Source organism: Neomonachus schauinslandi, chromosome 5 (assembly GCF_002201575.2).
Source record: "Neomonachus schauinslandi chromosome 5, ASM220157v2, whole genome shotgun sequence".
NCBI classification, from domain to species: Eukaryota; Metazoa; Chordata; class Mammalia; order Carnivora; family Phocidae; genus Neomonachus; species Neomonachus schauinslandi.
This window is the reverse complement of record NC_058407.1, coordinates 41,283,750-41,308,638: the sequence shown is the minus strand read 5'-3', so window position 1 is coordinate 41,308,638 and position 24,889 is coordinate 41,283,750. Positions and strand designations below refer to the sequence as shown.

Sequence of the window (24,889 nt, the reverse complement as noted above, 5' to 3'; positions counted from 1 at the left end):
CATTCTTCTTGAGATTAAAGGGAGCTGTAGGTCCATAACTTGAGTTTCTCTATTTTTTGTTACTGTTGTCATTCTCTTTGGAAATTTCTGGATGGGTGAATGAATTTAAGAAGATCAGAATGCCAGTACAACAGTAGTAGAAATAGAAGTTGACTTTTCTTTTTCTTCCCTGTTGTCTTCAGACCTTTGTCATTACTGAAATTAAACTGAGAGGTTTCTGGCAATTTGATATTATAGTAGGATGTTTTGTAGTAATAAGTATTACTAATAAAACCCTTAAAGAATATGAAATACCTGATAAACTGAATGATAGCCTCTGATCCAGCAGGTGCTAAAATACCTACTTTTTGATTTACTTTAATATAAGTCAAAACGCAACCAGAAATAGAATCTATAGAATAAGATGAGTAAATACATTTACTGATTGTACCTTGAATGGGAAAGCATAATAATAATATGTAAAGATTTAGACTCTTTTAGTATCTGACTTTGCCCAGTGTCAAACAATGTTAATGAACTAATTGTTCAATTTATTTTTGTGGGAGTACTTTAAAAGTTAGTAACTAAAATATTTTACTTTTTCTTTTATTTTTAATGTGAATTTTTTCTGCTTATCAGGGCGAATCAGCACTTGATTTGGCAAAGCAGAGAAAAAACGTGTGGATGATCAACCATTTGCAAGAGGCGAGACAAGCAAAAGGATATGACAATCCATCCTTCCTTAGAAAGCTGAAAGCTGATAAGGTAAATTCATGATTGAGGATTTTCAGTATATAATCTTTTTAAGTAAAATTCATAGGCATACTTTCTTAGCTGAGCATTTTTAGCTTTTAGTTTTGCCATTGGCCAGTGTAATTTTTAAAATACTTATTGCCCAGGACAAAATGAAGTTGGATAGCAGAGTTTTTCAGGGCTCTGCCTACTAGGTAATTTGATAATTAGGAAGGATGGTTATGTGTGAAATTGTTTAAATCTCCATAAGCTAACATAAATTTAAGTTCATTGATTCAGCTGGCCTTTGTTATTAAGTAATAGATAATAAGCCCGTCTTGTTTAAGTGCATTTATTAATATGGTAATAAATTATGAAAAATTGTAGTCCTAATACATATCTTTTTAAACTGCTCGCAACTTTAATTGATTCAAGCTTCCCATTCTTTTGTGATATGTTGGAACTTTTTTTAGAGTGAGAGAAACTTACATTCTTCACTTCTCTATGGAAAGCCTGTTTTAGATCTTTTGTATACCTTCAAGGTTAAACTGTATAATTGATGGTTCAGTTGCCTAGTTATAATAATATCATTTCAAAACTAAGAATATTTCCCCCAAAGAAGGGTCTATATTCCTTAAAAATTTCTTTCCTTTAAAAAGGAAAAATCATCTGGCAGTTTCTTTTATAATACTTAAATAATTGACAAGGTATTTGGCTAATTCGTCAATAATCACAAGTCGAATGGCATTAAGCCTTCAGTACCTTTTTATTCAGGCTGTTCTAGTGGTACTACTTTTTATTTAAAGTTAATGATGTATGTGTTAGCAGGACAAAATGACAAGATTTGGACAAAGGGAAACATGAGAAAATGTCTCATTTATAGTTCAGACTCCCTTAGTGCGTTGAAACCACTGGTCATTGCTTCGACATGAGAAGAGTTAGATTTATAGTGTATAAACTTGCCTTTTGAGGCGCCTGGGTGGCTCAGTCAGCTAAGCATCTGCCTTTGGCTCAGGTCATGATCCCAGGGTCCTGGCATCGAGCCCTGTGTTGAGCTCTCTGCTCAGCAGGGAGTCTGCTTCTTCCTCTTCCTCTCCACCCCCTCTTGTGCTCACTCACTTTCTTTCTGTCAAATAAATAAAATCTTAAAAAAAAACTTGCCTGTTTTCAAACCCATAGTTGAGAATAATGAGCAGTTTTTGCACATTGTGTTAACTTTCATTTTACTATTAGATATAACATAGAAAATGGTTTATTTTTTTATTTTCATTAATTTTGCTCTGTCCTCTAGGATTTAAAGCAGTTTTTCTCAACACAGTGAACAAAGGCTGATGTCTCATAGTAACTAAGCTTATAACAAAAGTGTCTTGTATTACTTTGGAAAGTCCCATAATATTTATACTTTCATTTTGTTTAGTGTAAATATTCTAAAGGATTTTTTTAAAAATACATTGTCAGATAAAAATGACTTTGTAAATTCTAGATGTTTAATAATATATAGTTACTTATTATAGCAATATGAACTATGTGTCACGTTTATGTGTTTGGATACAATTTCTTTTATTTTTTATTTTTCATTTTTTAAAGATTTTATTTATTTATTTGAGAGAGAGAGAATGAGAGACAGAGAGCACGAGAGGGAAGAGGGTCAGAGGGAGAAGCAGACCCCTTGCTGAGCAGAGAGCCCGATGCGGGACTCGATCCCGGGACTCCAGGATTATGACCTGAGCCGAAGGCAGTCGTTTAACCAACTGAGCCGCCCAGGCGCCGCTGGATACAATTTCTTTTAAAAAAGAGAGCTTCACGGGTGCCTGGGTGGTGCAGTCAGTTGAGCATCCAACTCTTGGTTTCAGCTTGGGTTATGATCGCAGTCTGTGTGGGGCTCTGCACTCAGTGTGGAGTCTGCTTGGGATTCTTTCTCCCTCTGACCCTCCTACTCATTCTTTCTGTCTCTAAAGTAAGATAAATCTTTAAAAAATAATAAAAAAATAAAAGAGAACTTCATTAAAGAGTTTAGCACAATTTTATTAACGTGTATATTATTGTGATCAGTTCAGAAGTCGAGTATTCCTTTGTTTTTTGTTTTGGTGTTTTTTGCATTAGTATTTTAAAATATATTACATTTTTATTTATTTTTATTTTTTTAAATTTTATTTTATTATGTTATGTCAGTCACCATGTGGTACGTGCCCTCCTTGGTGCCCATCACTGGGCTAACCCGTCCCCCCACCCCCTTCCCTCTAAAACCCTCAGTTTGTTTCTCAGAGTCCATAGTTTCTCATGGTTCATCTCCTCCTCCGATTTCCCCCCCTTCATTTTTCCCTTCCTTCTCCTAATGTCCTCCATGCTATTCCTTATGTTCCACAAATAAGTGAAACCATATGATAATTGACTTTCTCTACTTGACTTATTTCACGTAGCATAATATCCTCCAGTTCCATCCATGTTGATGCAAATGTTGGGTATTCATCCTTTCTGATGGCTAATATTCCATTGTATATATGGACCACATCTTCTTTATTCATTGATCTGTTGAAGGGCATCTTGGCTCTTTCTAGAGTTTGGCTATTGTGGACATTGCTGCTGTGAACATTGGGGTGCATGTGGCCCTTCTTTTCACTACATCTGTGTCTTTGGGGTAAATACCCAGTAGTGCAATTTCTGGGTATAGGGTAGCTCTATTTTTAATTTTTTGAGGAACCTCCACACTTTTCCAAAGTGGCTGTACCAACTTGCATTCCCACCAACAGTGTAAGAGGGTTCCCCTTTCTCCACAACCTCTCCAAAATTTGTTGTTTCTTGACTTGTCAATTTTTGCCATTCTAACTGGTGTAAGGTGGTATCTCAATGTGGTTTTGATTTGAATTTCCCTGATGGCTAATAATGATGAATGTTTTTTCATGTGTCTGTTAGCCATTTGTAGGTGTTCTTTTGAGAAGTTTCCGTTCATGTCTTCTGCCCATTTTTGGACTTGATTATTTGTTTTTTGGGTATTGAGTTTGAGAAGTTCTTTATAGATCTTGGAAATCAGTGCTTTGTCTGTAGTGTCATTTGCAAATATCTTCTCCCATTCTGTGGGTTGCCTCTTTGTTTTGTTGACTGTTTCCTTCGCTGTGCAGAAGCTTTTTATCTTGATGAAGTCCCAAAAGTTCATTTTTGCTTTTTTTTGCTTGCCTTTGGAGATGTATCTTCAAAGAAGTTGCCGTGCCTGATGTTGAAGAGGTTACTGCCTATGTTCTCCTCTAGGATTTTGATGGATTCCTGTCTCACATTGAGGTCTTTCATCCATTTTGAGTTTATCTTTGTGTGTGGTGTTAGAGAATGGTCGAGTTTCATTCTTCCGCACGTGGCTGTCCAATTTTCCCAGCACCGTTTATTCAAGAGACTGTCCTTTTTCCATTGCATATTTTTTCCTGCTTTGTCGAAGATTATTTGACCACACAGTTGAGGGTCCATATCTGAGCTCTCTATTCTGTTCAACTGGTCTATATGTCTGTTTTTGTGCCAGTACCATGCTGTCTTGGTGATCACTGCTTTGTAATATAGCTTGAAATCGGGCAGCGTGATGCTCCCAGCTTTGTTTTTCTTTTTCAACATTTCCTTGGCGATTCGGGGTCTTTTCTGATTCCATACAAATTTTAGGATTGTTCGTTCCAGCACTTTGAAAAATGTCATTGGAATTTTGATTGGGATGGCGTTGAAGGTATAGATTGCCCTGGATCGCACAGACATTTTAACAATGTTTATTTTTCCGGTCCATGAGCATGGAATGTTTTTCCATCTTTTTGTGTCTTCAATTTCTTTCGTGGAGTGTTCTGCAGTTCCTAGAGTATAAATCCTTTACCTTTTTGGTTAGGTTTATTCTGAGGTATCTTATGGTTTATGGTGCTATTGTAAATGGAATCGTTTCTCTAATTTCTCTTTCTACAGTTATTGTTAGTCTATAAGAAAGCAGCTGATTTCTGTGCATTAATTTTGTATCCTGCCACATTACTGAATTGCTGGATGAGTTCTGGTAATTTGGGGATGGGGTCTTTTGGATTTTCTACATAAAGTATCATGTCGTCTGCGAAGAGAGAGAGTTAGACTTCTTCTTTGCCAATTTGAATGCCTTTTATTTCTTTTTGTTGTCTGATTGCTGTTGCTAGGACTTCCAGTACTATGTTGAACAATAGTGACGAGAGTGGGCATCCTTGATGTATTCCTGATCTTAAGGGAAAGGCTCTCATCTTTTCCCCATTGAGGATGATATTCGCTTGGGTTTTTCATAGATGGATTTTATGAACTTGAGGAATGTTCCCTCTATCCCTATACTCTGAAGAATTTTAATCAGGAAAGGATGCTGTATTTTGTCAAATGCTTTTTCTGCATCAGTTGAGAGGACCATATGGTTCTTCTCTCCCCTCTTATTAATGTGTTCTATCACATTGATTTGCGAATGTTGAACCACCCTTGCATCCTGGGGATAAATCCCACTTGGTCGTGGTGGATTATCTTTTTAATGTATTGTTGGATCCTGTTAGCTAGGATTTTGTTGAGAATTTTGGAATCCATATTCATCAGGGATATCAGTCTGAAATTTTTCTTTTTGATGGGGTCATTGCCTGGTTTGGGGATTAAGGTAATGCTGGCCTCATAGAATGAGTCTGGAAGCTTTCCTTCTGTTTCTATTTTTTTGAAACAGCTTCAGGAGAATAGGTATTATTTCTTTCTTGAATGTTTAGTAGAATTCCCCAGGGAATCCATCAGGGCCTGGACTCTTGTTTTTTGGGAGGTTTTTGATCACTGCTTCAATCTCGTTACAGGTTACTGGCCTATTCAGGTTGTCAATTTCTTCCTGTTTCAGTCTTGGTAGTTTGTAAGTTTCCAAGAAGGCATCCATTTCTTCCAGCTTGCTTAATATTGGCAATATAGTTGTTGGTAATAATTTCTAATAATTGTTTCTATTTCCTTGGTGTTAGTCGTGATCACTACCCTTTCATTCATAATTTTATTAATTTGGGTCCTTTCTCTTTTCTTTTGGATAAGTCTGGCCAGTGTTTTATTGATCTTATTAATTCTTTCAAAGAACCAGCTTCTAGTTTCATTGATCATTGATCTACTGTGTTTCTGGTTTCTAATTCATTGATCTCTGCTCTAATCTTAATTATTTCTCTTCTAATGTGTTGCTTAGGCATCATTTGTTGCTTTTTCTCTAGTTCTTTAAAGTATAAAGTTAGTTGGTGAATTCAGGATTTTTCTATTTTTTTGAGTGAGGCTTGGATGGCTATGTATTTCCCCCTTAGGACCGCCTTTGCAGTATCCCATAGGTTTTAGACCGATGTGTTTTCATTCTCATTGGTTTCCATGAATTGTTTAAGTTCTTCTTTGATGTCCTGGTTGACCCAGACATTCTTGAGCAGAATGGTCTTTAGCTTCCAAGTGTTTGAATTTCTTCCAAATTTTTTCTTGTGATTGAGTTCCAGTTTCAAAGCATTATGGTTTGAGAATATGCAGGGAATAATCTCAGTCATTTGGTATCGGTTGAGACCTGATTTGTGACCCAGTATGTGGTCTATTCTGGAGAAAGTTCCATGTGCACTCAAGAAGAATTAGTATTCTGTTGTTTTAGGTTGGAATGTTCTGTATATATTTATGAGGTCCACCTGGTCCAGTGTGTCATTCAAAGCTCTTGTTTTTTTGTTGATTTTCTGCTTAGATGATCTGTTTGTTGTTGAGAGTGGAGTATTGAGGTCTCCTACAATTAACGTATTATTATCAGTATGACTCTTTATTTTGGTTAACAGTTGGCTTATGTAGATGGCTGCTCCCATGTCGGGGGCCTAGATATTTACAATTGTTAGATCTTCTTGTTGGATAGACTCTTTAAAAATGATACAGTGTCTGGGGCACCTAGGTGGCTCAGTCGTTAAGTGTCTGCCTTTGGCTCAGGTCATGATCTCAGGGTCCTGGGATCAAGTGCCGCATCCGGCTTCCTGCTCGGCGGGAGGCCTGCTTCTCCCTCTCCCACTTCCCCTGCTTGTGTTCCTGCTCTTGCTCTCTCTCTCTGTCAAATAAATAAAATCTTTTTTTTATTTTTAAAGAATGATATACTGTCCTTCTGTGTCTCTAACTACAGTCTTTAGCTTAAAATCTAATTTGTCTGATATAAGAATTGCTACCCCAGCTTTCTTTTGAGGTTCATTGGCAAGGAAGGTGGATCTCCATCCCTTCACTTTCAGTCTGGTTGTATCTTTAGGTTCAAAATGAATCTCTTGTAGACAGCATATGGATGGTTCCTGTCTTTTTATCCAGTCTGCAACCCTTTGCCGTTTTACGGTAGCATTTAGGCCGTTCACATTGAGAGTGATTATTGAAAGATACGAATTTATTGTCATCATGCTGCCTGTGAAGTCCTTGTTTCTATACATTGTCTCTGTAAATTTCTGTTCTGTATCACTCCTGGGGTCTTTCTCCTTATATAGAACCCCTCTTAACATTTCTTGCAGGGTTGGCTTAGTGGTCACATATTCTTTCAGTTTCTGCTGGTCTTGGAAGCTCTGCATCTCTCCATCCATTCTAAATGACAGCCTTGCCAGATAAAGTATCCTTGGCTGCATGTTCTTCTCATTTAATACCCTGAATATGTCTTGCCAGCCCTTTTGGCTTGCCAAGTCTCTGTGGATAGGTGTGACGTTATTCTGATGATCCTCCCTCTGTACGTAAGGAATCTCTTCCTCCTGACTGCCCTTAAGGTAGTTTCCTTGGTTCTAAGATTTGCGAGTTTTACTATTACATGCTGGGGCGTTGACCTGTTTTCCTTGATCTTGGGCGGTGTCCTCTCTGCCCCTAGGACACAAATGTCTGTTTCATTCCCCAGATTAGGGAAGTTCTCAGCTACAGTTTGCTCAAATATATCTTCTAGTCCCTCTCTCTCTCTCCACCCGCTCAGGGATCCCAATAATTCTGACATTGGAACGTTTCATGGTGTCACTTATTTCTCTGGTTCTGTTTTCATGGATTTTGAGTCGTTTCTCCCTGGCCTCCTCTTTTTCCTTCTTTTCTATCAATTGGTCTTCTAGATCATTAATTCATTTCTGCCTCGCTTACCCTAGCTGTTAAGAGTATCTAGATTGGATTGGATCTCATTGATAGCATTTTTAAGTTCTGCCAGTTCAGCTTTCATTTCTGCCCTTAGAGACTATGTTGCCATTAATCGATTTCTCCATTTTAGCTATTGTCTTCATAACTGCTACCCTGAAGTCCATTTCCGACATCTTGGTTATATCTGTATCCATTTTTAAATTTGTGGCAGAAGTCACAGTCTCTGAGTTTTTCCTGTTTTGGGGGTTCCTCCTCCTAGTCATTCTGTTAAGGGGTGGTTGACGGAATGTATAGAATCCAAATTATTGACCACGACCCAAGCAAGATGCACCTGTTTTCTAGGGACCTTAGGGTTGCTGGCCTCTTGTTCTCCCAGCCTGTTTTCGGGGGCGGGGAGGGGGCTTGCCATGCTGTTACTCAGGCAACCCTGTTTGGCTAGAGTTGCCCTGCCCCCTGTGGGGGGATGGGCTCAGTGAAAAACGGTTTTGGGGGACTTTTGTTCTCTGGAGGCTTTCCCTGGCGGCTTTCCGAAGTGTCTCTTCCGAGAGTCAGAGCAGAAGAGATCTTTTCCAACCCTCTGCCTCAGAGCAGAGAGATCGCAGTCTGTTCTTCAGTGAGCTCTCCAGGCCACACTATCTCAGTTTCTGTCTGTGCTGCTATAAACTGCAGCGTCCTGGGTTGTGCACCCCTCAGCAGGGCTCCCAGTCCTTACCTCCGGTTCAGGGCTCGGGGGGGAACGTCTCTGCTCTTTGTGTTTCTAAAACCACCAGCCACCCCCAGTTTACATGCGTGGCCCCACTGCTCCAGGTTTCAGTCCCGGGGACTGCCCTAAAGTCCTTTCCCTGCCACTACCGGTCTGCAAATCTGTGCCCCGTCCCCAGTGCGGGAGGCTATTGCTCACCGGCAGTGCTGGATCCCCATGGCTTCCTCCCCCTTTCGTTTATCATCCAATATCTGCCTGGGGAATCACAGCTCCCTGCTTCATACCTTGAAACCAACCGCCTGCGATACTCTGTAGAGATCCAGAGATATCTTCTTATATCTCAGGCTGATTTCGTGGGTGTTCAGAGTGGTCTGGTAGATATCCAGCTCATTTCAGGGGACCAGTTGGAATAGGGTCCCCTACTCCTCCTCCATCTTTTCTCTATATTACATTTTTAAAAAGGATTACTAAATAAAAATATACAATGGTTGGGTGCTTTTTGAAATTAAGTATTTGTGATTATATAGGCTATTCTCTTTTCATCTCATTTGAAATATTTAAATCATAAACATGACTTAATTTGCTAATCTGTAAAGTATGTTCTGTATTTAAAACTAAACAAGAAATAGTCACCTAGGATTCAGTAGTATTTTACTAAAAATAAGTCATCCCAATGGGGGAAAAATATTTTTGGACAGTGCTAGTAGGTAGATGTGGAGGGAATCTTAATTTTAGAAAACTATTTTTAAAGCGCTTGGATTTTTAAGGTTAGAAGATTTTAGACATGGGGGAGAAGCAGAAGGAGAGAGAGAGTGCCTCCTAAATAAATGCTTAATAATAAGTTAGGAAATCTCTAAATTGTATTTTTCAACACTTAAAAACCCACAATCCCTTTTGTTAACTGGAATCTCACATACTGTCTTCTTTAATATTGTTTATTGATCATGTGAAAATAAATCTGGAAAGATGGAGTAGCTGTACTTTTCCTATTCGTCCACACTAAGCACAACTGAAAAACTTGGACATTATGTACAAAACAAATGTAGGAAAATTCTGGGAGATGGAAAGAAGGCAGAGTGGCTAGGTAGCTCAGGACCTGAAAAATATATTCCCTTTTTTGCCTCATACGTCCCAGAAACAGAGCTGACAAAGTGAACAACCTAGAATCACAAATGGATATAGACAAAAAGGGCTCCAACAAAATCCTGCTCTCTGGCCAAAGAACCACAAAAGAGACAGCTTAGCAAGATAGAGGCTTTTAGAAGATAACTTTCTACCACAGCCAAATATTGCAGAAAAAACCGTGGCCCCACCTTGAATCACACCAGCAAAGGCCTAGACTTCCACCCTTATCAGGCTGTAATAAGGTGCCCCAACTTCTTTCCTGGGGTGGTGTCAGAGAAGTTAAATAGGGATTTGGGACTTTTATCCCCACTGGCTATTAGTGAGGTCCCATCCCCTGCACTATGAGGGAAGACCACATAGGACACAATAATGAGGCACTCCTAACCTTCCCAGCCAGGGAGGTATCAGTAGAGGTATAAGGGGGAGCTGGAAGTTCCACCTTTACCCAACAGTAATGAGGAGTCCCCTCCTCAGGTGTCATTAAAGTCCAAGTTGAGATCTGAACTTCCACCCCACCTGGCAGTAATGAGTAGGTGCTTTCACTCCCCTCATTCTGCCAAGCTACAGCAGAGGAATCCATCTAAAAGAAAAGGTTTGAATAAGATCCAGTGTTTCATTATACCCCAAATGTCCAGTTTTCAGATGAAAATCTCTCATCATACCAGGGACCAAGACAATGTGAAACTGATGAAATGAGAATCAAATAGACGCCAACAAAATGATGACAGAAATATTAGAATTATCTGACAAAAGATTTTAAAGTGGCCACTATGAAAAGGCTTCAATGAGTAATTATGAATATGCTTGAAAGAAATGAAAAGTAGTCTCAGCAGTGAAGTAGAAATACAGAAATAGAATATACAGAAGAACCAAATGGGAATTTTAAAACTGAAAATTAGAGTAAAATTTACAAAACTCAGTGAATGGGCTCAACAGCAGATTAGAGGGGACAGAGGAAAGAATCAGTCACCCTGAAGCTAGAACAATAAAAATTAGACATTCTGAACAACAAAAGGAAATAAATTGAAAAAAAAAAATGAACGAGCCTAAGGGTTATAACAGAGTATCTAACGTTGATATGATTAGTGTTCCAGAAAAAGAGGAGAGGGAGGGTGGAGCTAAAAAAGTACCCAAAAGATACAGTGGCCCATGAAATCCCCAAATTTGACAAAAGACCAACCTCCAGATTAAGAAGTGGAACATACCCTAAACAGAATAAACTCAAAGAAATTCTGCCTGAACACATAGTCAAACTTGTGGAAACCAAAAAACAATAAAATTCTTGAAATCCCCTTACCAGTGGGAGTGAAACAGTCCAAATGACAGTGAATTTCTCATCAGAAACCAGAGAAGCCAGAAGAAACTGGCACATTTTCCAAGTGCTGAATGGAAAGAACTGTCAACCCAGAATCCAGTATCCAGTAAAAATATCTTTCAAGAATGAAGGAGAAATCAATACATTCTCAGATAAAGGAAAATTAAGAGAATTTGTTGCCAGCAGACCTACCCTAGAAGAATGTCTAAGAGATGTTCGCTAAACACAAAGGAAACGATAAAAGGAAAAATCTTGGAACATCAGATCATAGTAAACAAATTTCTGGGTAAATTCAGTAGACTTCTCATCTTATGCCTTCCAAATTATGCTTGGCAGTTGGAGCAAAAATTATAATATTGTTTGATGTGTCTCTAAATGTAGGTATATATGTGAGGCAATTTATAATATAAGCGGGAGGGTAGAGGAACATAAAGGCAGGTAAGGTTTCTACACTTCATTTGAACTGGTAAAATGACACCAGTGTGATAAGTTATGTTTGTATAATATTTAGAGTAACCACTAAAAAAGCTCTACAGAGGGATAAACTGGAAAACACTATAGATAAAATAGAATTCTAAAAAGCTTTCCAGTTACCCACAAGAAGGCAGGAAAAAGAAAGCAGAGAAACTAAAACATAAGAAGAAAACAAAAAATAAAATTATAGACCTAACATGTCAATAATCACATTAAATTAAAATACTCTAATTTACCAAGAAAAAGACAGTTATTGGCTCTGTGTATTATAAAGCATGACGCAACTATATACTGTCTATAAGAAACTCACTTCATGTGTAAGAATATTGGCAAATTGCTTATATAGGTAAGTAACAGATTGGAAACAGTATGTGTTAGTTACCCTGATACCAAAACCACACAAAGACAGTACAAAACAAAGGACTATAAACAAATATCTTTCCTCATGAATATACAGTTGACCCTTGAAGACACAGGTTTGTATTTGGTAAATACAGTATTGAAATGTATTTTCTCTTCCTTATGATTTTCTTAATAACATTTCCTTTTCTCTAGTTTTACTGTAAGACTACAGTATATAATACATATAACATACAAAATATGTTCAGTCAACTGTTTGTGTTATTGCCAAGGCTTCCAGTCAAAATAGTAGGCTATTAGTAGTTAAATTTTGGGGGAGTCAAGTTATATGCAGGTTTTTGATTGCAAGGGGTTGGCACCCCTAACCCCTGTTATTCAAGGGTCAACTGTACACTTAAAAATTTTTAACAAAATATTAACAAATAGAAATCATCATTACATAAAAGGAATTGTGCACTATGACCAAATTGGGCTTATTACAAGAATGCAAGGCTCATTTAAATATTCAAAATTATTTAGTGTAATCTACCATATTAACAAAGAAGAAAAATCTCATGATTATATCCATGCAGAAAAAAGCATTTGATAAAGATCAGTATCCATTTATGGTAAAACTCTCAGAAAAATAGGAATAGAGGAGAATTTCCTGAACTTTATAAAGAGCATTTCTAAAACCTTCAACTAACATCATACTTTATGGTGAAAGACTGAGTGATTTCCCTCTAAGGTCAAGAACAAGGTTGGGCCGCCTAGGTGGCTCAGTTGTTAAGTGTCTGCCTTTGTCTCGGGTCATGATCCCGGGGTCCTGGGATCAAGCCCCACGTCAAGCTCCCTGCTTGGCGGAAAGGCTGCTTCTCCCTCTCTCTCACTTGTGTTCCCTCTCTCACTGTGTGTCTGTCTCTCAAATAAATACATAAAATCTTAAAAAAAAAAAAAAGAAGGCAAGGATATCCCTTTTACTGTTCTATTCAACTTAGTGCTGCAAGTCCCGACCACTCAGAGACTCTAAATGCTGGAAGTTCTAGCTAGTGAAATAAAGCAAGAAAAGGAAGTTAAAAGGCATATAGTTCAGAAAGGAAAAAATAATAAAATTGTCCCTATTTGTGGTTGACATGATAGTCTGTATCCCAAGGGATCTACAAAATAAACTCCTAGAACTAATAAATGAGTTTAACAAGTCACAGGATATTTTATTTTATTTTTATATACTTGTAATAAACATGTGGACACCAAAATTACTACAATATTACTTACGGTTGCTCAAAAAAAATCAGAATACTTAGGTGTAAATCTAACCAGACATGTAAAGTTACTTGTATACTGAAAATTTTTAAAATGTCAATGAAAGAAATCAAAGATGATCTACATAAATGGAGAGACATGCTGTGTTCATGAAATGGAAGACTGAACATAGTGCCCAAATTGTTATACAAATTTAATGCAATTAAATAAAAATTCTGGTAAGATTTGTTTGTCTGTATAGCCAAGATCATTCTAAAATTTATATGGAAAGGCAATAGGTCAAGAATAGCTAAAACAATTTTGAAAAAAAAAATCATCCTGTGCAATTTTAAGATCTGCCATGTAGCTACAGTAATCAAGAATGTGTGGTATTGGAGGAACAAATTCCTAGATCACTGGAACAAAATAGAGAACCCAGCAATAGAACCACAGAGATATATGCCTCCTGACTTACAGAAGTGCAAATATAATTCAGTGGAAGAGAAACAGCCTTTTCAACAAATGATGTTGGAACATTTGGACCTGCATAAGCAAAAAAATAAATAAACCTCTACTCAAACCTCACACTGTATAAAAAAGTTAACTCAAAATGATTCACAGACTTAAATGTAAAACTATAAAACTTTTAGGAAAAAACAAATCATCAGAATCTAGGGCTATACAAAGAAACTTGACATGAAATGTATGATCCAGGAAGGTAAAAACTAATCAGTTAGACTTCATCAGAATGAAAAACTTTTGTCCAATGAGAGGCTCTGTTAATTAGGATGAAAAGACAAACTGCAGACTGGGAGAAAATATTTGCTAGCCGTATATCCCAATAAAGGACTAGTTTCCAGAATGTATGAAGAATTTTTCACAACTAACAGTGGAAAAAGTCAAACAACCCAGTTAGAAAAATGGGTTAAAGATGGGATATTTCACCAAAAAGTTATAAAAATGGCAGATAAGCACATGAAAAACTGTTCAACATCATTAGTCATTAGGGAAATGCAAATTACTATAAAATTCTTTCAAACTTACTATATATTTGAAAATTTCCATAATGAAATTCAAGAAAAAATAGATTTTTCATATCTACAAAAGCAGCACATCACCGTTACATCTTTTTTTTTTTAAACATCTTTATGGTATCGTAAATACCATATGTTAAATAATATTTTGAAAAAAAAAAAAAAACCACTCCAGAAGCCCACACATAGGTATTTATCCAAGTGAAATGAACTAGGTTCACACAAAAACCTGTATGCAAATGTTTATAGTGGCTTTATTCACAGTCTTCAAATTTGGAAACAACCCTAATCCTTTAGCTGGAGATGAGTAAATAAACTGTGATACATCCTATAATAGAATACTAGTTAGCATTAAAAAGGAACAAACTGCTGATACACACAACAGCATGAGTGAATGTCAAATGCATTGTCTGAGTGAAAGAAGCCAGACTTAAAAGACTGCATCAGTATGATTCCATTTATAAGACATTCCTGCAAAGCAAAAAATACAGGGGTAGAGATTAGTGTTTGTTAGGGGCTGGGACTGGGAGCACAGGATATTTCAGGGCTTGATAGAACTGTTCTGTTTCTTGATTTCGTGCTGACAAAACAGTGTATGTTAATCAAAAGTCAGAGAACTCTGCCCAAAAGAGGGTGAGTTTTACTATATGTAAATTGTATCTTTATTTTTAATAATGAAAAAATGTGGCTGTTGCTGAGGGAGAACAAGCATCTTAACTAAAAACAAGGCAAATTACAGATAATTTTAGAAAATACTTTCCCAATGACCTATCTGCCTTGTCTCCCACCAATACCCACCCTTTACCATACACTTTGTCCTCCCAGTTATAAATCTTTTCTAATGTCTTGATACAAAATTCATGCATACTTGAGATGAAAAAAACAGATCACCAGGGTTAGTTAGTTTACTACAGCATAAAATTAAACTCTGAAGTTATGTTTAATTATTTTTCAAGTTAAAATTAGGCAGCATTCAGAAAATGAATTACAGTGGTTAAGTTGGGGAAGACATGGCCATTTATATGAAAAAGTATTTCGCTGAAAGCCAGCAGTATAAAAGGGGCGCTAAAAAAACGTAGTATCTTAGCCTTCAGAAAGGTAAATAGGGAGAAAAGTAATGTTTATACTCTGAGCTTTGTTAGATCACAGCTGGAAGATCTTACATTGTTCTGTTACTTAAGGTACCTCCAGAGATTTGATAGCTGCCTGTCAGTTTGTGAGGGGCTGCTATGTGGAGGAGGCAGTAGACTTTACTTTGTGTTGTTCTGAAGATATAACTGTGATAGATGTTATAAGGAAGTAGATACAGATAGGTTTTCTAACAACCTACAAAGTACAGACTTTGTAACAACTAGATCAGTACAACAATGAAATGGAACTACCTCCAGAGTATTAAGCACTGTGCTTTGATATGTGTTTAGAGGCACATAATCTTCATTCTTTGGACTCTGGGACCCTGTAGATTGTTTGGTTTTTATTTTCTATCTCATTTTAAGATTTTAGTTTACTGTTTATATGTATCATTCAAAATGTTTTCTTCAGGCTAAGCATCCTCAGGTTTCTTTATCTGATGTAGCTCTTAGAACTTCAAGTCGTTCTGGTTCTTATCTCTCTAGTTATCAATGGCCCTGTTAGAGGGGTAGTATCATCATGAACTATTTTCTAGTTTATCCATGCGTTGGCACGTGGTACTGCTGTCTTCTATATCTGAATATCTAGATCCACTCCTATAACTTAGATTCTCATTTTCCATAATTTTACTCAAGTACTTTTTTTTTTTTTTTTTTAATTTTATTTATTTATTTATTTGAGAGAGAGAGAGAGGGAGAAACAGCATGAGAGGGGATGGGGTCAGAGGGAGAAGCAGGCTCCCCACCAAGCCGGGAGCCCGATGCGGGACTCGATCCCAGGACTCCAGGATCATGACCTGAGCCGAAGGCAGTCGCTTAACCAACTGAGCCACCCAGGTGCCCAACTCAAGTACTTTTAAATTGTCTTTTTAATGCCTGTCTGTAGAAGACTGAGACTAGCACCTTGAATAGTACCTGTGCATAGTAGGCGTATTTGAATGAATGAATTTCACTCTCTGTTGCACGTTTTCACAAAGGTAACAATGGTTCATATTCAGATTACTTGAAACACACAAACTTTCTAACTAATTTTTTTTTTTTTTTGTACAGGAATTTCGGCAGAAAGTAATGCTAGGAACTCCATTCCTAGTTATTTGGCTGGTTGGGTTTATAGCAGACCTAAATATTGATTCTTGGCTCATTAAAGGGCTAATGTATGGTGGCGTTTGGGCTACAGTACAATTTCTTTCAAAGTAAGTATGTTGTTTTTAACCATATTTTTAACTGCAGGAAAGGATATAATTTGGACCCTGCTATGTAAAATTAATGTTTTGTATGTTTAGAACACTGCCTTTAGGTAATATGTTTCATTTTAATTTAATATTAAAGAATTTTGGTAGACTTATATCTGAAATCTTTTAAGTTTTTTAATGTTGAAATTCTTTTTTTCTTTTTTCTTTTTTTATTTAAATTCAATTAGCCAACATATAGTACATCATTAGTTTCAGATGTAGAGTTCAGTAATACATCAGTTGCATATAACACCCAGTGCTCATCACATCACGTGCCCTCCTTAATGCCCGTCACCCAGTTACCCCATCCCCCCCCCACCTCCGCTCCAGCAACCCCAAGTCAATCAGAGAAAGACAATTATCATATGGTTTCACTCATATGTGGAATATAAGAAACAGCACAGAGGATCATAGGGGAAGGGAGGGAAAACTGAATAGGAAGAAATCAGAGAGGGAGACAAACCATGAGAGACCATAACTGTAGGAAACAAACTGAAATGTTAAAATTCCCCAGGTACTTTCATTGACCAAAGTCTAACATATAATTTTTAAGGCTAAAGTACAATTTTAAAGATTTTTTTTTAATTTATTTATTTGAGAGAGAGAGAATGAGAGAGAGAGAGCACATGAGAGGGGGGAGGGTCAGAGGGAGAAGCAGACCCCCTGCTGAGCAAGGAGCCCGACATGGGACTCGATCCCGGGACTCCAGGATCATGACCCGAGCCGAAGGCAGTCGCTTAACCAACTGAGCCACCCAGGCGCCCCTAAAATACAATTTTAAAACATTTCAGTAGAAGTAGACTTGAGTTCGTTCAACTCTAACTGCAATATACATATTGTGTATTTCTAGGTAATTATAATGGTTGAGCTTACCTTTCCATAGGAATTATATTTTCTTTGGTCATAAACAATATGCAAGAAGAGGTTTGATTTTAGTACTAAGGTAGAGAGAGTCTGAACATGCGCAGTAAGGCTCAGCCTTTGTATTTTCTCCTCCCTCATTTTTCTTTAAAACATTGTGATCTTTCCCTTTCTTCCTATCCTTAGATCTCATTCCTTTAAGTTGCTCCTTCAGCAAACCTAGGCAGTAGTCTGTGATCTAGAACTTTCCATGTAATCTCCATTTCTTTAGTACTTTGTTTTCACATGAATTTCAAAAAAAAAAAAGGAGTTGTGAAAATAATTCACAGAGATGAGGATGACTGGTAATACACTAATGTGTTAACTGTCAGGAAGAGGCTTAATTCTAGGTAATGAATCTCATTGTAGTGTTTCTAGGAGCTCCAAGGGATCCCATAAATAGGAAGACTTCCTACTGAGCCTACATGGATAGTTGATCCTGCTTATGTTTAATAAAATTCATTAATACATATTTTTCCCCCAGTGCTAAATTCTGTACATCATGACCTTCAGTTCCATTACATTGGCCAGTTCATTCTATTTGAAAAGCTGTACTAAAAGCTTAACAAGAGTGTGTAGGTAAGGAGAAGTAGTGAAACATAAAAACTTGAGGATTGCTTTGTACTTGTTTGTCAAAATTATAATGTGTCTTTGGTGAATAATATGCTGAGTGATAGAGTTACTAAATATACTAAAGTGATTTATTGATTTAAGAGAATAGGAATAGACTGAAATTCTGAGGTTGAAAAGTACATAGAATAGAATTCCATTTCTCGGCAAATTAGGAGCTTCAAAATCTTGCTGACTGATTCAGCTGTGCCCTCATTTGTTATTGATTACCATGAAAAATGGTCTTGGTATTTAAGCATCCTGGATTTCTGGATTTTGGTTAAATCAGAGTTTACTATGTGGAATGTGTATAATTTTCATTTAAATAATTATTCATTTTTATAAAGAAACATAGAGCTCAAATTTTATAAAAACTTGTATTTTGCAGATCCTTTTTTGATCATTCAATGCATAGTGCATTGCCCCTTGGAATATATTTGGCAACCAAATTCTGGATGTATGTAACGTGGTTCTTCTGGTTTTGGAATGATATCCTTTGGTTATAAAGGTCATATCTAAAGCAATTTTTGTTTGTTATATAAATGAATATTTTATAATAATTTAACATTAGGACTGAACTACTTATGATTTGCTGCAGTAAAACAGTATTTCTAGGAAAATACTAATTGTGAACCAAAGTAAATATTGTTTTAAAATCTTTCATATTTAATAGTTCGCTTTTGAAAGCTGCTTTTAATGACTACATCAGTAATAATAGTAGCTATTATTTATTGAGTGTTTAAAGGGCATTTTCTTAAATACTCATTTGTACTCATTTAGTACACATTCTATATATTAATATTTTTATCTCCACATTTTATAGATGAGAAAATTTAAGCTTAAATAGGCTAAGCTGTTATCCTTGCCCAAGGCCACATAGCTAGTCCCTGATAAGGCTGGGATAGAAACACACACTAGTCTGATTCAACAACACGTATTCGAAACCTTTTTTACTAAACTGTGATTTTCATGTTTTAGTATCAAACTATTTTCTCTAAATATTTTCTTAATATCACAACCTTTTATTTTGTTGTGGTTGGTAACAGTTAATTTTCTCTTTTGCATTATAAAAAGCATGCAGTACTGTATCTTCAAATATTTGCTGATTATTTCAGTGTAGTATGCTTTTAAAAAGTAATAATTTGAAATTGTAAACATGTGTGTGTGCATGTATGTGTATCAAAGAAATAAGACCAATGTCAACTTTTGGATATTTTTATGTAGATGAAGCTCTATCAGTAAGACAGTCTGTTTTATTAAAATAAAGGCACATGTTTCACAAATGTCTTTTAATAAATCATTTTTTAAGACATTACCATAAGGGTGCCTGGGTGGCTCAGTCGGTTAAGCGACTGCCTTCGGCTCAGGTCATGATCCTGGAGTCCCTGGATCGAGTCCCGCATCGGGCTCCCTGCTCGGCGGGGAGTCTGTTTCTCCCTCTGACCCTCCCACCTCTCATGTGCTCTCTCTCATTCTCTCTGTCTCAGATAAATAAATAAAATCTTTAAAATAAAAAAAAAAACCAAACAAACATTACCATAAAAAATATGATAGGTTTTAAATGGAATACAGTTTTTGTTGACTTATGACTGTTCTGAACAATTTTAATTAATACCTAGTTTCACTTCACAGTCTTGCATGTTATAGCACTGTGTTCTTTTTATTGTCTTGTGTTTTAAACAAAAAGTATTGAAAAACAAAAATGCTTATTTTGAGACTGAGGCACAGAATTGTGGCTATACTTGTCATTCTTATATTTTTATATCATTATATGATTACTCTCAGAAAGTATAGTGCTTAAAAAATATTTCCTTAGCATAAGTTTCTTTTGAAATATTTCCATGTGGCAGTTTTTGCTAGCTCATTCTGCCTTGTACTAAACTTTGACATAAAAATTGTTCTTCAAGGATTTATTAAACATTAGAATTTGTCTTATTGGAACATTTAGTCTAGGTAAAACAGATCTGCTTATTTTTGTTACCTCATCTATTTTAAATTTATAAAAAGCACTGACTCTGAAATGACATTAGTATTCCAGACATATTTTCTCATTTTGTTTCCTAAATTGGACAGTAAATTTTATATCATGAAAAAAGTCAGATTCACATCTCAAAATAATTTTAGACTGTTGCTGTTCTCTTAATCTATTGTGCATATAAGTGGAGAAAAGCAGGAAAATTAGTAAATTACAAATAATGAAAACTTCATGCCAGAGAGTTTTTATGTAGTCTGACTTGAATTTTTTCCTTTTCTTTCTTCCTTATTTGGAGATAGAATAAAATAGCTATGCAAGTTTCCAAAGCGAGTTGAGAATTCTTACATTCTTAAGGAAGGTCAGCACAATCAAGCAATTTAACTTGCCCTATTGAATAATTATGCCTTTAGAATAGATTGGCATATGCACTGAACAAATTGCATGTATTTAATTTTTCAAATAAAAATTGTAGTATGAGAATACCAAGTTTTTATACTTGTCTGTGAAGGAGTGATAGTACTGTCTCACAGAATTCTTGAGAAGATGAATTTAAACTTAGGACACACCTGACATGTAAAAAATGTTAAATAAGTGTGTGTTACTATCTTATGCATGACTTTTTGGATCATTGTGTCCACATAGGCTTTAAGTGCGCATTTACGATTTCTTTTATTCGTATGTATGTATGCTGCTCATGGAATGTGGAATGAAATCACAAATAACTTTAAATTCTGATAATAAAAAAAAGCTTTACGCTTTTCTATGTTATAAAAGAACCAGATCTCTATGCCGTATGTGATTTTAGAGCTGTATTTTTTTTTCAGTATTAAACTTTGAGGCCAGAGATAAGAGCTCAGGAAACCTATATAGGAAGGGAACAGAAAGAGCCCAGAATTATTTATAATGGAAGCACAAAGGATGTTAGACAGGAAAGAGTCATAAGGTTCATGATATAAGATAATGGAGTTAAAAATGGCAGCTCTTGTCAGGGACTGTCTCACTTGTTGACCTCATCCTCTTTGCTGTTGATTCTACCACTTTCCTCATGCAACTCATGACTACATATGTAATTAAAACTGATTAGACCAGTTGTGAAAAATAGAGTTACAGTCAATTTTCATTATATGTGGTGATTATGTTCTATGAAGTTGCTGCAAACATTGAATTAGCAAATACTAAACCTGTTGCTCCTAGGAGAAAAAGAAATGCAAACCTCTGGTCATAACATTTTTGTCAGCCAATCAGTACATAACCTTGGTTTTATATGTGTTTCTGTATAAATATCAGATTTAATATTTATCATTGATTGATTGACATTGAACTCAAAGCCAGCTTGCATTATAATACCCGTGCCTGAACAAAGCGTATCTAACACACCTATTTTCTCTGTAAGGCACATCACAGCCCTCTTGTGTTTAGGAACATTGAGATAACACTTCAGCACTACCCTAGGAGACCATTTTAAATAGCAAAATGGCCAACAAAAAGCACAAATAGGCAAAACGTGTGACACAGAATAGACCATGAAAAGATACTTGTTTACAGTATGAGAGCTAGGACAAGTAGGCTGACTGTTGCCTTGTTCAGCTCGGCTGGCATTGTGTACATAGGGTGACTCATAGTTTTTGCTACTTTGCATATATCCATGGATGACTGTAAAAGCACCATGAATATTGATTTTGGGATTACAAATAAATTTTAGCAAGTAGGCATGAGGATCAACTGTATAAACTTCTTTTTAGTTTCTCATAATAGGATACCCAACTTATGTGTTTTGTGGTGTAATGAATTTTATATTGATATAAATTATTTGTCCTCTAACAAGTAAGTTCTTATTCTTTTCTACTGTTCATTAAATAATTATCATCTCATATATACCTTACATTTATTCAGTGCTTTTTGGTTTATAGTTCTTTCAGATCTGTTGTTTGACTTGGTTCTCAAAGCAATTCTTTGAGATTAGAAAAACAAACCACATAAATCCTAATCCTGTTTTCTAACTGATGGAAGTGTTGAGGTTCAGAGAAGTTGTATGTCTTGCCCAAAGTCACATAGATAGGTAATTATCAAGAGTCTTGCCCAGCTTTTTGATCTGATAACAGTGTATCTTCAAATGTCTAATTTTATACTCTGAACATAATTTTAAGTTTTAAACCTTCCTGAAAAGCAACATGTAGAAAAAGCTTTAAAAATACCCTGAGTCATTCATAAATAAGTCATCAGAGATAAGATCTAAAATTTATTTACAAAGTTGTTTGCCATAGTACTATTTATAGTAGGGAAAAAGTGGAAACAACCTGAGTATCCATCCTGAATGGGGAATAGTTGTTATCAATTAGCTATGTGTAGTATGGGATAAAATAGCCATTACAATGCTTTTCTAAGACTTAATGTGGGCTTATACTTAAGATGTAATAAGTGAAAAAATATTGATGTTAGGCTATTAGAAATTTTATGTCTAAAAATAAACTAGTTTTCAGTCAGGTTTTAAGTTAAATTAAGCTTAAACTAAAGATAGATATAAAGAACTTCTGGAAGCTGGGATGATTATATATATAAAAACGAAGACATTGCTAAATTATCATTTTCACCATCTTCTCCTATACATTTTCCTCTTAAGCATTTTTTCCTGCCGTTTACTGTTAGGGCTTCTTCAGGGGTTTTTTTTTGTTTTTTGTTTTTTTGTATCTTTTCTAGTTTTCTTATAATATTCTCTAAGCTTTTTAATACCTGTCTTCAGGTATCCAGTCACTACTTCTGTGAATTCTGAAAGTATTGCTGTAAATATTCTTGTATATCATGTGTGTGTGTGTGTGTGTGCACGTGCACATGCAGGTGTTTCTGAAGTCATTAAAGATAATCTATAATTTATTTCTTAATTCATGTGTATTTGAGTACCGTGTATAATCAATGATGTGCGGGTGGGCGTGTCTATCTTCCTTTTTCTTATTAGGGAACTCATTACTCCAGCATACCCTTTCCTCACTCAGTTGCAGTGTCAACCTTGATATTTATCAGTTTTCCTGTACTCTATTCAGTTTATTGATCTCTGCTGTGTCAGTACTATTTTATTACTATAGCTTTCTCCTTCCTTCCTTGCGTCCTTCCTTCCTAACTTCTTAATTTCCTAACTTCCTTCCTCCCTCCCTTCCTCCTTTTCTTCTAGTACAGATAACATACAGTGTTATATCAGTTGTAGGTGTACAATATGATTCAATAATTCTATATATTACACAGTGCTTATCATAAATGTACTCTTGATCCCTTTCTCCTATTTCACCCATCCTCCCCCCCCCCCCCCCCCCCCGCCCCACCTCCCCACTAAAGCTTTAGTCTTAAATCATGATATCTGGTAGGCCATGTTTTCCAGCTTCTTTGTTTCTCAGGAATATTTTAGCTTTTTTGGCACTTTGTTCTTCTGTTCAGATTTTTTAGAATCAGCTTTTTAAGTTCCATGAAAAGCCTAATGCATTTTTTTTTTAAAGATTTTATTTATTTATTTGAGAGAGAGAGAATGAGAGAGAGCACATGAGAGGGGGGAGGGTCAGAGGGAGAAGCAGACTCCCTGCCGAGCAGGGAGCCCGATGCGGGACTCGATCCAGGGACTCCAGGGTCATGACCTGAGCCGAAGGCAGTCGCTTAACCAACTGAGCCACCCAGGCGCCCAAGCCTAATGCAATTTTGATTGAAATTCTATTTAAGTTGAAGAATAATTTGATGTTTAGATCTGTGCCATTACTAAGTAACGTAGACTGGTTAGCTTACACAAAGAAATTGATTTTCTCACAGTTCTGGATAAGGATGCCAGCATGATAACGTTCAGGTGAGGATTCTTTTCCTGGCCTACAGCCACCTCCTCCCTGTATCCCACATAGCAGGGGGAGAGAGTGAGATTTCTTTCTTCCTCTTAAATCTTATACAGTCACAATCCTCTTGGATTAGGGTCCTACCCTTATGACCTCATTTAACCTTAATTACCTCCTAGAGACTCTATTTCCAGAAATAGTCACATTAGAGGTTAGAGCTTCATGTGAATTTGGGTGGGGGGGGGGTTAGGGAGTGGGACGTGATTCAGTCCACAGCAGAGGGCCAGGTGGGACTGATGAGAATTCTGACTTTATCTTCTCATCTGCATTTTCCATACTGTTTATACAAGTGGAGGTGGGATTAAGAACTACCCCAGGCAGCTTGCCTTACCAGAGTTGTCTTTTCTTGACCTCCAGTTGAACTTTATGGTATAGTGTGGCTTGTCCCCTTTCTGAAGTTGTTGCTGGTATTTTGCAGACAGTTGATTCATTTGATTTACTATTTTTGTTTTGTTTTGTTGGGTATTATGGTAAGTTAGAGCTGCAGTTCACAGCAAGCATCAAAATAACATCCAAGTAGATTAAAGAGTTAAATGTAAAAAAGGATTCCATAAACATTTAAATGAAAACATTGATGACACATACTTCTTTATCTAATTGGAGGACTATTTAAACATAAAAACAAATACAAATTAAGACAATAAAATAAGGTTTCTTTTGCTTCTAAAATTGACAACTCTTTTCTTTGCTCAGAGCTGATGAAAATGTAGTAGTCAAGCAGTATGTGATGTTAGTGGGATTTTAAGTTGGTGTATCTTTCTGGAAATAATCTGACAGTATAAAAACATACATCAAGCCATACCCAAAGATATTGTTCTCATAATATCTAAGGACCCAGTATCTTCTTCTGAGTGCATTGGAGAAGCAGAATAGCACAGGTAAAAAGAGCCTGGATTTTAATACCTGCTCTACCTTTAATTTAGTCTGCAACTTTGGACTACTTCGTTAACTTCTGTCTCAGGTTTGTCATCTGTAACGTGGGGATAGAGTTTTTGTGCAGATTAAATGGCATATAGTTGATTAATAGGTGTTGTTTTACTGATGTTCATAAAAACACTATGATCTCAATTATTAAAAATGCAGAATACCAAGTATAAAAGGAATTGTCCCTGGGTTGTGGAGGTGTTTTTGCCTTTATACTTTTTAGTATT

At 36.3% G+C, this 24,889-nt stretch overlaps 1 protein-coding gene across 1 annotated transcript in view; it reads left to right on the top strand.

Annotated features, from left to right (window-relative positions):
* ZDHHC17 (zinc finger DHHC-type palmitoyltransferase 17) overlaps window positions 1–24,889 on the top strand; it is a 92,923-nt gene that overhangs the window by 53,387 nt on the left and 14,647 nt on the right. The window contains exons 8-10 of the mRNA XM_021678557.2: window positions 619–744; window positions 16,207–16,349; window positions 18,286–18,386. Coding sequence (XP_021534232.1) covers window positions 619–744; window positions 16,207–16,349; window positions 18,286–18,386 — 370 coding nt within the window. The remainder of the gene's footprint in view (window positions 1–618; window positions 745–16,206; window positions 16,350–18,285; window positions 18,387–24,889) is intronic.